At 36.8% G+C, this 13,545-nt stretch overlaps 1 protein-coding gene across 2 annotated transcripts in view; it reads left to right on the top strand.

The window, feature by feature from the left end:
• The window catches only part of LOC148943667 (uncharacterized), a 220,921-nt gene extending 209,714 nt beyond the window's left edge, over positions 1–11,207 (top strand). For both annotated transcript variants that reach the window (XM_089101045.1, XM_089101046.1), the window contains exon 5: positions 10,181–11,207. In XM_089101045.1, coding sequence (XP_088957171.1) covers positions 10,181–10,372 — 192 coding nt within the window. In that variant the 3' untranslated portion in view covers positions 10,373–11,207. The remainder of the gene's footprint in view (positions 1–10,180) is intronic.
• Positions 11,208–13,545: the final 2,338 nt, after the last annotated feature.

Here is a 13,545-nt window from a genome sequence, read left to right as displayed (position 1 = left end):
TTGTAAGAGGCTATAAAATTCGGTAGGTACCTGTCCCGGATTTTTTTTTTGGGGGGGGGGAGGTGGTAAGGAGAGAATAATAAAAAAAAATTCAGCTGAGGATTAATAATAATAGTAAAAACAAATTTCATATTTTGATTAAGAAGTGCCAAGAAAGTCGAGAAAATTTAGAATTTTGTGGGGGAGGGCAAAGCTCTTTCCTCTGTGCATATCGATGAAGTTGAAGGACATGTAAATGTTTCCCCATTTCTTCTCTTTGGATTACTAAATATGAATTCGGCTAAACATAAATTTAGTAGTTCAAAATTAAAGGTAGTGCCTTGCCCCTTTTTCGAAAATTTCTTAGAAAGTAAGGAAGACTTTTCCACTGGATTTTCTTATCCAGGTCAGTGCTCCGTAAGCACCTTCAGAGGATTGTACATTTAAGAAATGGTATGGGAAATCAATCAACCACTCCAAAAAAAAACGGTTTCGGTATTTTTGTCAACTCGGTAACAGTTTGTGCACTATCTACGAATACCTTCACTTTAGGCCTGACGCAATGACATGATAAATATTTCTTGGAAAAATAGGAATGGGAAAAATTAATAGGACTTGAAAGATTTATTACTCTACTCAAATCATTCAAATAAAAACTTTAAAAGTACTGAAATTCAAAGTTAATGTTTTATGGCGTCATTCTTAAGTTAAAATGGCGGCAGATCCTTGCATTATTTCGTAGAAGATCGAGTTTTCGGCAAGAATTAATATGAACAGGAAATGCGTAATTAGAATGAATTTGAGAGATAAATTTTGATTCCATTTATTTTCTTCTGTTCAAAATTTAGTGATAGATCGAAAAGTGTCATTAAACCTCAGCAATGGTTATTACTGTAAGTTTAGTTAATTTTATAGGTAATAATTCTTTCAGTTTTGTTCATTCTTTAGGGCTTCAACATTACTTTCTATATAAGCTCTTCACCTCCTAAAACTCTCTGCTTACACTATAAAGCTGATTATATTATGAGATTTTGATAAAACATTATAAAATTTAACCCTTTACACATATACCTGATCTAGTTTATTTTTATGTTTTTGAGAGTTTAGCATCATAGTAGCTGAAAGACTCTTTACTTCATTAACTCTAAAAAAAGATTTTTTTAAATGAAAGTAAGGAGTCACATTAAAACTTACAATGAATAAAAATCATTCTGAGTATGAGGGGAGACCATTTTTCTTCAACTTTATTTATTTTACATAGTAACAAGTAAGTAAAGCGATCGAATGCATTTGGAAAAATGATTGGCAGAAGGTTAACTAGGATGTTTTGAGACTAAAGTCAATTGGCGAATGAAAAAGAAGAAACCAAAAATTATAAAGTTTTTTCCCTTCTTAAGTGAAGCAAGTTTTCTCTGGCTAGTAATTTATGCTGGGTATTCTTTTATTGTTCTTTTGTTATTTTTTATTTTATGTATTTCTATTCAAACTTTTCTTTAAAATCTGCTTAGTGTAAGCACGAGTCATAGGCCTATCTTGGTCGGCCTACTAGGCCTACTCTTAGTAGTCCGTTACCACATAACTGCTTGATGAGCAAAAAATAAACTAAATCCAGTATTTCCAACTAAACATCCGAAGAAAAGTTCCTCCTAACACTTGCCACCCCTTTCCTGGGAAAGTCTCTGGGAATACTCAAGATACCCCTCCATTTTTTGTGCCGATAAGCTGCAATACATATATTACATAAGCGTATTTAAAAGCCAGTAACCATATGTACAAAAAAAGAAAAAAAGAATTGAACAAATCAAACACTAGCACTCAACACTTTGAAATTATAACTTTTGTGCTTCTAAAGCATTTCCTACAAAACTGTCCATCGCAATAATTAGCTCCCTAGAAGAGGTCTTCAAAGTACCTGGGATCCTTTGTGTACCCCCCCCCCAAAAAAAAAACTATTCCTTAAGTTCTTCAAACTTTGGTACTTACTCAAAAATTGTTCCAGGTCAACCCCATACTCCTCACAAAGGGGGAAAGCCAACCTACCTCTTGGACCATCTTCATCATAAAACCCCTAGTGTCCCCTACAAAATGCTACGCTTTTGCTCGCACCCACAACCAGCACTTCAGTGCAGGGTTGCCAACTTGCACACTTTTCGTCTGAAATGCACTCTTTTTTTTACCTCAGACTGGATGCAGAAGAGTGAAAATCACTTTTTTTGGGTGTCAGTCTTGAATCTCTTTAAACGTCAGTAGTTGGCCTATTCTTCAAAAGAGCATTTAGCCCAAGGAACAGGGTTGCCAACTTGCACTTTTTTTGTGTGAAATTCACTCTTTTTACCTCAGAGGAGGAGGGGAGGCCTAAGAGGGGATGCGCAAATTTTTTGACTTGCACTCTTTTTGAGCAAAATCACTCTTCCTTCTTCCTAGCCTTGTTTTTATTAACTAACAAAAATAACTGTAAAAAAGGCTCTCCACGGTAGGCTTAGTCACAGGTGTAACTCCTCTCCATACACTAATTTAATCTGCTTATACAATCTTAGAGTACATGACTTCTCAACACCAGATTCATAATCCGAATCTCCTGGTCCCGAAGGCCCGAATCCAGCATGCTAAGGGAATCATTAAGTTTGCAATTGGGTCCCTGACCTTCCTATGAAAATAAACTTTTATGGTAAAAAGAAAACATTTTCTGCCATAAGAAAGGAGCTTTCACCCCACATTACCTATACTCAAGCTTAATTGAAAAGAAGATGGATTGAAGATACATTTACTCTATACTTACAAGAATGCTCACGGAAAGTTATAAATTTTGGATATAAAAGTACAATCTTTGAGGCATCCTTTATCTCTCCTCCCCTTGATAATTGAGATAACTGGCTCTCCAACTTAATATTTGTTGCGATATTACTCATCATTGTACATAATCTTATCATTCAGTTCGTCGTAACGAACTGCAAGCAAGAAGCGACTCGGCCCAATAATAACCAAAACTCTTACCTAAAAAAAAAATGCTGCAGATACCTAAACCAAACATACCTAAAAAATACTATTTTATGCTGATTTCTAGCATAAAAAAGTCATTAAGTCTAGTATTATCCGTCAAAAGCTACGAGGCTCAGTACATATGCCTGATTTTTGAAAAAGGTGGAAATACCCCGAAAAAGTCAAGTGATCTTAATAGATAAATAAATAAATAGTTTATGTTAAGCTACCGTCAAAACAACAGAAATTCGGAGCAAATAAAAAGAAAAAAAAATGACGAAAAATCATAGTCTACGAATAAACGATTAGATTATATTCACTGTATACACTCATAACTCGTATATTACATACAACGGAAGAAAGTCATAAAGACGCTCAAGAGCACCTTTTCTGGCATCAATTTCCTGCTCTTTATCAACTTCACAAGGACTAAGGGCTTGGAACTTATTCAAAAGAAATGAGTTTTTAGGAATGGCCGTATTTGTATCAAAATACTTCAAATGTCTGCATCACACGGACCTAACTTTTTTTGTCTCTATTTCTGCGAACCATTCCCGAAGGGGGAAAGGTAGTTTTCTTATCTCAGTCACAGAAAAGACATAGTAGCGCCGAGGCGATAAGTCGAGCGCCAAGTCGAGGCGATAGTAGCGCCACCTACAGAGAAATTTGGTGCTATCTCTAAAAAGGTTCTTTTTTTCAAGTTAAAGTAAGGAGCAACTTCATTAGTTAAAATGAACAGAAATTTTTACATATATGAGGGGGATGCCCTCTCCTCAATACCTCGCTCTTTACGCTGAAGTTTTTTTTAGAATTTAAGAAAGATTATTATTCTAGATTAATAGGAGTCGTTTTTAAAGAATTTTGACACAAACTAAAACTTTAGCGTAAAGAGTGATGTATTGAAGAAAGGGCAGCCCCCCTCATACGAGTAATAATTTATGATCGTTTTAAGTTTTGATGTTGCTCCTTACTTTCAGTTGAAAAAAACTTCTTTTTCAAATTTAATTTCTGATCATTTTATAAATAATGCTATGTAATCCAGCTCCCCCTTAATGGAAAATTCCTTCTCCCAACGGACAATCTGTCTATGGAAAGTTATTCCCACGTAAACCCCTCCCCTCCCACCAAGAAAATTCCTCTCAGACAATTTCATTCTAGCTTAAAATTCCCCTCGAAAAATTTCTTGCGGACGGTTCCAGGTGAAAATTTTTTCTTAGTGTACTTTCATTTGAAAGAGACTTTCATTTGGAAAGATTGTTTTTAAAACTATGCTGAAAATCCCCTCCTCCGTGGAAAAGTTTTCCCGGAAATAACCCGCCCGCGGCAGGGAGTTGCTCCCACAGAAAATTCCCTCTGGAAAATTTATCCCTTGGAAAACTCTCCTATGGGAAATTTGTCCCGTGGAAAATCCCCCCTCCTACGGAAAGATACTGTAAACAACTCCAATTCGGTAAAAATTTCTCCACAGACAATTCCCATTAACGTCTCCACATGTAAAATTGAGTCAGCAAAAACTAAGTAAGACTAATTAAAAGAGATTCTTATAGAAATTCCGGCAAAATCCTTCAGTGTAAAATTTCCCCTGGAAAGTTCACCCCCGAAAACTTCACTCCCCCATGGAAAATGTCCCCTGTGGAAAATCCCACAAGCAGAAAATTCACCATCCTCACCCCCATCCGAAAAATGTATGCATACTTCTCAATAGGAAATACTATAGGTAAACAATGGGAAAAATTTATAGCTTAGAGACCTTTCCCCAGGGGCTATGGGGGGCCATATTATCTTCAAAGGCATAATTATTGGGCCTTTGAGCTATGCTGAACAAAATGGCTATCTCAAAATTTTACTTCCACCTCCTTTTTTCCTCGAAGTCATCCGATAGAATTTTGAGATAGAATAAACTTCCTGTCTCAAAATTTTTATTCGATGTGTTTCAGGAAAACACGACGTGTTGGGAGTGGGAGGGGGGGTGGTTAACTGCCTTCAGCTCACTTTGACTTTTAAAATGGGCATTACAAATCCAGATCACCAATCCAATGAGTCCCCTCTGAAGTATATACAACCACCTTTTCTATAAAAAACCTTATATGCCCCAGGGCATAACTTACAGCCCTTGCCGTGAAAGCACTGGGGACGTGGCTGTCTTCCTCAAAGATATAATTTTCGGACTCTTCAACTACAATGAATAAAATTGCTACCTCCAGGTTTTGATTGGATGCCTTTGGGGAAATGATCAGCGTGGGGGGAGGCTTGGCTACTCTCAAATCCCTTTTAACTCTTAAAAAGAGCCCTATAACTTTTAATTTCAAATTTTATGAGCCACATCTGAAGTTTATGCGACCACCCATTCCATTAAAACTTTATATGACCCAAGGCCATGATTTACAACCCTATCCTCAGGGCACTGGGGGGTTTTGTCAGCCCTAGAGGCATTGTTTTTGTTCTTTGGACGATTTTGAGAAAAATTGCTATCTCACAATTTTAATCAGATTCGTTTGGCGAAGAGGGGTAGTCGGGGGAGGGGGCTAGCTGCCCTCCATCACTTTTGACTCTTGAAAGGAAACTAAAACTTCCAATTTTTAACCAAATGAGCCTCCTCTAAAATATATACAACCATCCCTTCCATGGAAACCTTAAATACCCCCTCGGCATAACTTACAGCCCTTGCCCTTAGGCTAAGGGTTTTTTTTCAACCCAAAATACCTTGTCATATGATATTTAGATCATTTTGATTAAAATAGCTATCTCAAAATTTCTATTGCATGCATTTCGGGACAATACGACGTGTGTGTGTTTGGGGGGGGAGGTAGCTGCCCTCCAATCACTTTGACTCTTACAAAGAGCACTAGAGCTTCTGATTACCAATCCAATGAGCTCCCTCCGAAGTTTATATGATCACGCTCTCTATAAAACCTTATACGCCCCCGGGCATAACTTACAACCCTTCCCCTAAGAGCTGGGGGGATTTGTTATCCTTAAAGACATAATTTCCGGACCTTCCAAATACGTTGAACAAATGTCTATCTCAAAATTTTGATTGGAAATGTTAGGAGAAATGATGGGCGTCGGGGGGGGGGGTCATTTGCCCTCAAGCTCCGCAAGCGCAACAAGCTCCAATCATTTTGGTCACAAAAAAAGGCACTAAGACTTTAGAATTTTGTTCAAACAAGCCCTTTCCCAATCTTCTAGGACTGTTGGTTCAATGCGATCACCCCTGGGGAGAAAAATAAATAAACACGAATCCGTAATCTTTCTTTTGGCAAAAAATACAAAATTCCACATTTTTGCTGACGGGAGCTTGAAACTTCTATAATAAGTTTCTCGGATACACTGAATCAGATGATGGAATTTCCATTAAGACCCCTTAACTTTTAGTGGGTGTTTCCCCCATTTTTAGAAAACCAGGTAAATTTTCTCAGCTGCGTAGTTTTTGATTTGCGACAGTAAACTTAATGAATTCTGTATATTTGGAATCAGCGTAACAAGTCAATTCTTTTGATATACCGGTACCTATTGATATCTAAATCCTGCTCTTTAGAGTTTCCGTTACTATTGAGCCATTTCGCTCCGTACCACAGTTTATAGAATTATCCAGTAAGTTTATCGCAGATCATTTCTGGTCTTCATTCTCAGTGCGAACAAAAAGCTCCTCCCACTTATTTCTGCATAAGCGGGTTAATCTGTTTCCGTCAATCAATGAGAAATGGTTACAAAGGGCATTATTCGTAATAGCGGATTTCCACTTGTTTAGCGTCAAAGAGAAATCTGACTTGTCTACCCGTGAAAAGATCTAATGCCGCTTATGTTTATATCTGCAAAAACGTTCTCTGGAGCACTCTCACCTTGGTCCGGGTTTTTATAATGGGTGAGATAGTGAATGATCATACTGCTAATTCTATAAACTGTGCTCCGTACTTACAGTTTGTCCATTGTTTTCGTAGGCAATAGTATTTGCTATTAGAAAGTTTGTTATCTGAAAGTTTGTGAGGGGAGGGTGAATTTTCGCTGAGGGGAATATCCAAGGGGAGAATTTTTTATGGGAAAGGAAGTTTCCAAATAAACCAAAATAAAAATCCAAACTAAACTTAAAACAAATAAAACCACCATAAAAATATATATACAATTGGTACAAACTAATCCACGTAGAAAAAAGATGCTATTAGAAAAGATGTTATTCTAATAGCACCTTTTCCCTACGTGGATTAGTTTGCGCCAATTGTATATTTTTTTTTTGGTGGTGGTTTTGTTTGTTTTTAGTTTTAGTTTGGTTTTTTATTTTGGTCTTCTTGTGTTTCTCTCGTGCTGAAGACGCCCTGTTTTGATACAGAAGAAACATCCGCGTTGTTTTACATTGTTCGTCTTTTCTCTCCACTGGCCGCAGTCTCATTTGTTGTTTTTTTCATAAGAGATTTTTCTCTCTGTTGGTTTTTTGATCAACATTTAGTTATATCCATTTTGTTCAACGTAGTTGAAAGGTCCGGAAATTATGCCTTTGAGTAAAATACCCCCCCCCCCCGAAGATAGTGCCCTTTATATTAGTCCAAAATGATTGGAGGGCAAATTAACCCCCCCCTGACGCCCATCATTTCTCCAAACATTTCCAATCAAAATTTTGAGATAGCCTTTTGTTCAACGTATTTGGAAGGTTCGGAAATTATGTCTTTAAGGATAACAAATCCCCCCAGCTCTTAGGGGAAGGGTTGTAAGTTATGCCCTGGGGCGTATAAGGTTTTATAGAAAACGTGATCATATAAACTTCGGAGGGAGCTCATTGGATTGGTAATCAGAAGCTCTAGTGCTCTTTGTAAGAGTCAAAGTGATTGGAGGGCAGCTACCTCCCCCCCCCCAAACACACACACGTCGTATTGTCCCGAAATGCATGCAATAGAAATTTTGAGATAGATCTTTTAATCAAAATGATCTAAATATCATATGACAAGGTATTTTGGGTTGAAAAAAACCTTTAGCCTAAGGGCAAGGGTTGTAAGTTATGCCGAGGGGGTATTTAAGGTTTCCATGGAAGGGATGGTTGTATAGATTTTATAGGAGGCTCATTCGGTTAAAAACTGGAAGATCTAGTTTTCGTCCAAGAGTCAAAAGTGAGGGAGGGCAGCTAGCCCCCATCCCCCGACTACCCTTCTTCGCCAAACGAATCTGATTTAAATTGTTTGATAGCGATGTTGCTCAGAATAGTCCAAATAACATACAACGATGCCTTTAGGGTTGACAAAACCCCCCAGTGCCGTGAGGATAGGGTTGTAAATCATGGCCTTGGGTCATATAAGGTTTTTATGGAATGGGTGGACGCATAAACTTCAGATGGGGCTCATAAAATTTGAAATTAAAAGTTATATGGCTCTTTTTAAGAGTCAAAAGTGATGTGAGAGTAGCCAGGCCTCCCCCCACGCTGATCATTTCCCCAAGGGCATCCAATCAAAACCTGGAGGTAGCAATTTTATTCATTGTAGTTGAAGAGTCCGAAAATTATGTCTTTGAGGAAGACAGCCCCGTCTCCAGGGCTTGCACGGCAAGGGCTGTAAGTTATGCCCTGGGGGCATATAAGGTTTTTTATAGAAAGGGTGGTTGTATGTACTTCAGAGGGGACTCATTGGATTGGTGATCTGAATTTCTAATGCCCATTTTAAAAGTCCAAGTGACCTGAAGGCAGTTAACCACCCCCCTCCCACTCCCAACACGTCGTGCTTTCCTTAAACACATCGAATAAAAATTTTGAGACAGGAAGTTTATTCAAAATAGTCTAAAGATCATATAACAATGCTTTTGTGGTTGATACAAACCACCAGAGCCTAGGGGCTAGGGTTGTAAGTTATTGTTCCCTTGGGGAATTTAAGGTTTTTATGGAAGGGAGGGTTGTTTAACTTTAGAAGAGGCTCATTTGGTTGAAAATTCGAAGTTTTAGTTCCTTTTTAGGCGTCAAAAGTGATGGAGGGCATTTAGCCTCCCCCTTCCCGACAACCCCTCTTTTCACCAAACGCATCTGATGAAATCATGATATAGCGAAATTATGAGATAGGAATTTGTTCAATATAGTCCAAAGATTATATAATAGTGTCTCTAGGGTTAACACACACCCCCACCCCCCACCCCCGACCTGGTGATAGCATTGTAATTTATTCCATGAGGGCATATAGGGTTTTTATGGAATGGGCGGTCGCTATTATTATATTCTGACTTTTAGAAAGCATAAGGATTTTGAACCCTGCTCGTTTTGAGTTTGACTCAGTTATTTATTGTAATTTATGTTCGTTTTGGGGTTTATTTATTTATTGATGCTGATTTGTGGTAGCCTAGTTGTATGCTAGGTAGATTATTTGATTCTATTTTTGTTCGTTTTTGGTTTAATGGAGTTCTTTACTTTTTTTTGAAAAACTTATTTTGTGCAAAAAGGTTTTGTGCAAAAAAGCAAAGATAAGGCTGCAAGTAGCTTGCCCGATTAGATATACTTGAAGAGATGCAAGACGGTTGGCTTCGACTATTTGTGATTACTCAATGTATGGATGGGGCACAGAGAGATCCACTGTAGACACTACATGTAAAAGCAATGACAATTATAGGAATTATAGTAGTTACTAGCATTAATGATTTAAAGAGAGACTTTCCTAATATCATTAGACGGAGACAGTTTTTAATATTATGAAGCTTCAAAATACAGTTCAAAATTTAATAAATGCCTTAATATTCACTTAATTTTTTTCTAGTAGCAAATGACGTCTGATAACTTTGTCCTGTTCTGATAATTGCAGAGTAGAATTAATTTGGTTGATAATCCCTATTTCCTTACTTGCCTCGTTTTTAATTAACTGAACAAAAAAAACTGTAAAAAAAAAAAAAAAAAAAACAGCAGAGGGTAGATAGCCATCTTCCGTCAAAGTTACACCACTGTGGCTAAGGTAATAGAGCCCCATTGGGTTTTTATACAAATATGTCTATCCCACGGAAAAAGTACAGACGAAAAATCATAATGTACTGAAAATCCAATACATTCAGACAAAATTAATGATAGAAAAAAAAATACCAGTCGGGTCATTAAGTGACTACATTCAGAGAAAACATAGGTACTTACAATTAGAATTTTATTCACGCATTTTTCTTCTCAATCTTTGTCCCTTTTAGCCCAGCTTCAAAGATACTTTATGTACAAAGTAATTTATAGATGCAATAACTCTAGGCGGCTTTTAGTTTATTGCTCCATATTTTCCAGGATTCTTCCTCGACCTGCATTGACTTCACTTTAGATGCACAGCGGCTTGCTCTCATAGCAGAAAAAGAGAAGAAGGATACTGTGTACCGTCGAATGTGTTGTTCCACTATTGTATTACTCGGAATTGCTGTGTTTGTTATCATAACTGTTGGAATAGTTACGTTTTTTACTCATATACAGGAGCAATACTAAAAAGTTGTGATACGTTTTAGATAATTAGAATATGAAAGTGATTTCCGAATAATTCTCTTTGCTGCTCAACACTGTTTATGGTTTACTTCTTTCTATTATTATCATTATTGTTTCTGCCAGAAAGGATTGTTTCAAAAATTAGTTTGATAGGTTATTTATTACAGTATTTTGATCTATTATTAGCATTTAGAAAAAATATCAAATAAAGGTATGTCAACAGTAATATATTTATGGACTAGGAACTCTAAAAAAAAACAATATATAAATGTTAGGAAATAATGCAAAAAATAATGTCTTTTAAGAGGTGAAGTTTTCACCAGACGCCTTTTTTGAGTTTTATTCTTTGGCTAAGAAATGCTATACTTCAGAGAGATGTAAACCATAATCAGTCTTCTTCTTCTTCAATTTAAAAATGTAACCAGTACTCATGTATATGAGTACTGGTAACTTTTGTTACCATGTAAACTTTTGGACCAGTACTCATGTATATGGGAGCTATGGAGTTAAAAAAAAGAAAAAAAACTCGCAAAAACGCTACTAGAATCATCCTAGATTTTAGGGTTTTGTCGAACGATTTGGCACATGGTATGAGAGTTCCCCCTCATGTTTGTGTTACAAGATATGTTTACATATATGAGGTCAGAGAAATATAACTTTACACATACTTTAGATTGCTATTAAATAAGAATTTGACTGGTGATATTTATTAATTTTTTGGAAGCTTTGGAAAAGTTGGCTGACATTTTGTACTAATATTGGTATAATTTGGGTTCATAGTTATTTTGGAAAACATGTTAATCATAGGAAGTATTTAGCTAAAATACCAATAAGATCATTTCAGTGAACATAGGTTTTATCAAACGCGTTCTCAGTGTTTAAATAAATATATCAAATTCAGTATTTCGATGTTGTTAATTAAAACAAAGTATATAAAAATGAAGTTTTTTAAATATATACAATGAACTACACTAAGCTTAAGACAAGCAGAAATAAAGTCAAAAAGTGATTCAAGCTTAAAACAAACATAAAAAAATCTCAATAAATAAACGCAATCCAAAACGAGGAGAAATTCCAATGAATAATCAAATCGAACTTGATGCAAACAAAAGCTACTACAAACAAGAGTAGGGTTTATGCACACTATGTCTTCTAACGACAATAAACGTCATTTATGCTTTACTGAGAACAATTTTTATTGTGAGCTGTGTGTTTTTATTCGTCAAAACGTCGACAGAAAATTAAAAAAATCAGAATAATAACTAAGATTATTGAAGAGACTAACAGCATGTTGATTGTCAGCTTAATATGTATTGATATGTATTCCTGAAAGTCTAAGGAAGTTTATTTTTAATTTATTAACATTATAAAAGAGAAAACGAAAAAAATATATTTTGTTTTCGGTTAAGCATAAACAAGGTTCTGATCTCTAAGGACCATAGGGGGTAGCCTATGGTAGTAGTGATAGTAATAGTAGCAGTACTGGTAGTAGTAGTAGTAGTAGCAGTAGTAGTAATAGTAGTAATAGTAGTAGCAGTAGTTGAAGTAGTAGTAGTAGTAGTAGTAGTAGCAGTAGTAGTAGTAGTAGTAGCAGTAGAGTAGTAGTAATAGTAGCAGTAGTAGTCGTAGTAGTAATAGTAGTAGAAGTCCTTTCAGTAGTGGTAATGGTGGTTATCATAGTAGTAGTTGTCGTAGTGGTCATAGTAGTAACAGTCTTAAAAGTAGTACTCTTAGTGGATGTGAGAGGAGTACAAGTAGAATCATAGGTAGCGCAATCGCGCTGCCTAAGTAAAGAACGATGTTGGCACAATGTATTATTTATTATTTTTTCCTTTAGACCAGGGCACTTCGTATCGAAGAAGTTGTCGTAGAAACTTCAAAAAGGCTCATTCGATTGGAAAATGGAGTGGCTTGTGCCCTTTTTTATAGTCAAAAGTAATTTGAAGGAAGCTAACACCCCTTCCACATCCATCTTTTCCCCAAACACATCCAATCAAAATTTTGAGATTGCCCTTTTGTTCAGCGTAGTTGGTTTCCAGATAGGAATTATGTTTTTGAGGAGGACACTCCCTCACAGCCCTCAGGGTAAGGGTTGTAAGTTATGCCCTTGGGGCACATAAAGTTTGTATAGAAAGTGTTATCGTAGAAACTTCAAAAAAGGCTCATTCGATTGGAAATTCAAAGGGCTAGTGCCCTTTTTAACAGTCAAAAGTGATTGGAGGGCAACTAACCCCCTATCACGCTAACCCCACCATTTCCCCAAAAACATCCAATCAAAATTTTGAAATAGCCATTTTGTTCAACGTAGTTAAAAGTTCTGGAAATTAGGTCTTTGAAAATAACAATTCCCTCACAGCCCTCACTACAAGGGTTGTAAATTATGCCCTGGGGGCATAAAAGATTTTTATAGAGAGCGTTGTTGTAGAAAATTCAAAATGGGCTCATTCAATTGGAAGCTGAAATGGCTAGCACCCTTTTTAATAGTCGAAAGTGATTGGAGGGCAACTAACACCCCTTCCACGCCCACCATTTCCTCAGCGCAAGGGTTGTAAGTTATGCCCTTTGGGCATATAAGGTTTTTATAGAGAGCGTTGTCGTAGAAAATTCAAAATGGGCTCATTCAATTGGAAGCTGAAATGGCTAGTGCCCTTTTTAATAATCGAAGATATTCCCCCACAGCCCTCAGCGCAAGGGTTGTAAGTTATGTCCTGGGGGCATATAAGGTTTTTATAGAAAGCGTTGTCCTAGAAACTTCAAAAAGGGATCAATCGATTGGAAATTGAAAGCACTAGTTCCCTATTTAACAGTCGAAAATGATTGGAGGGCAACTATATCCCCTTTCACGGTCACCATTTCCCCAATCACATTCAATCAAAATTTTGAAATAGACATTTCGTTCAACGTAGTTGAAAGCTCTGAAAATTAGGTCTTTGCCAGAGTTGTCGTAGAAAATTCAAAAAGGACTCATTAAACTGGGAATCGAGAGGGCCAGTGCCCTTATTAATAGTCAAAAGTGATCGGGATCGAATGCCCCCCCTCCATACATAATTTCCCCAAACACTTCCGATCAACATTTTGATATAGCAGTTTGGGTGAACGTAGTCGAAGGGTCCGGAAATTATGATCTTGAGTATGATAACCTCCTGGAGCCGTCAGGGCTAAGGTTTTAAGTTATT

Source organism: Artemia sp. Qi Xiang Cuo, chromosome 15, assembly GCF_049724085.1.
Source record: "Artemia sp. Qi Xiang Cuo chromosome 15, ASM4972408v1, whole genome shotgun sequence".
NCBI classification, from domain to species: Eukaryota; Metazoa; Arthropoda; class Branchiopoda; order Anostraca; family Artemiidae; genus Artemia; species Artemia sp. Qi Xiang Cuo.
This window is presented reverse-complemented; position numbering and strand designations above follow the sequence as displayed.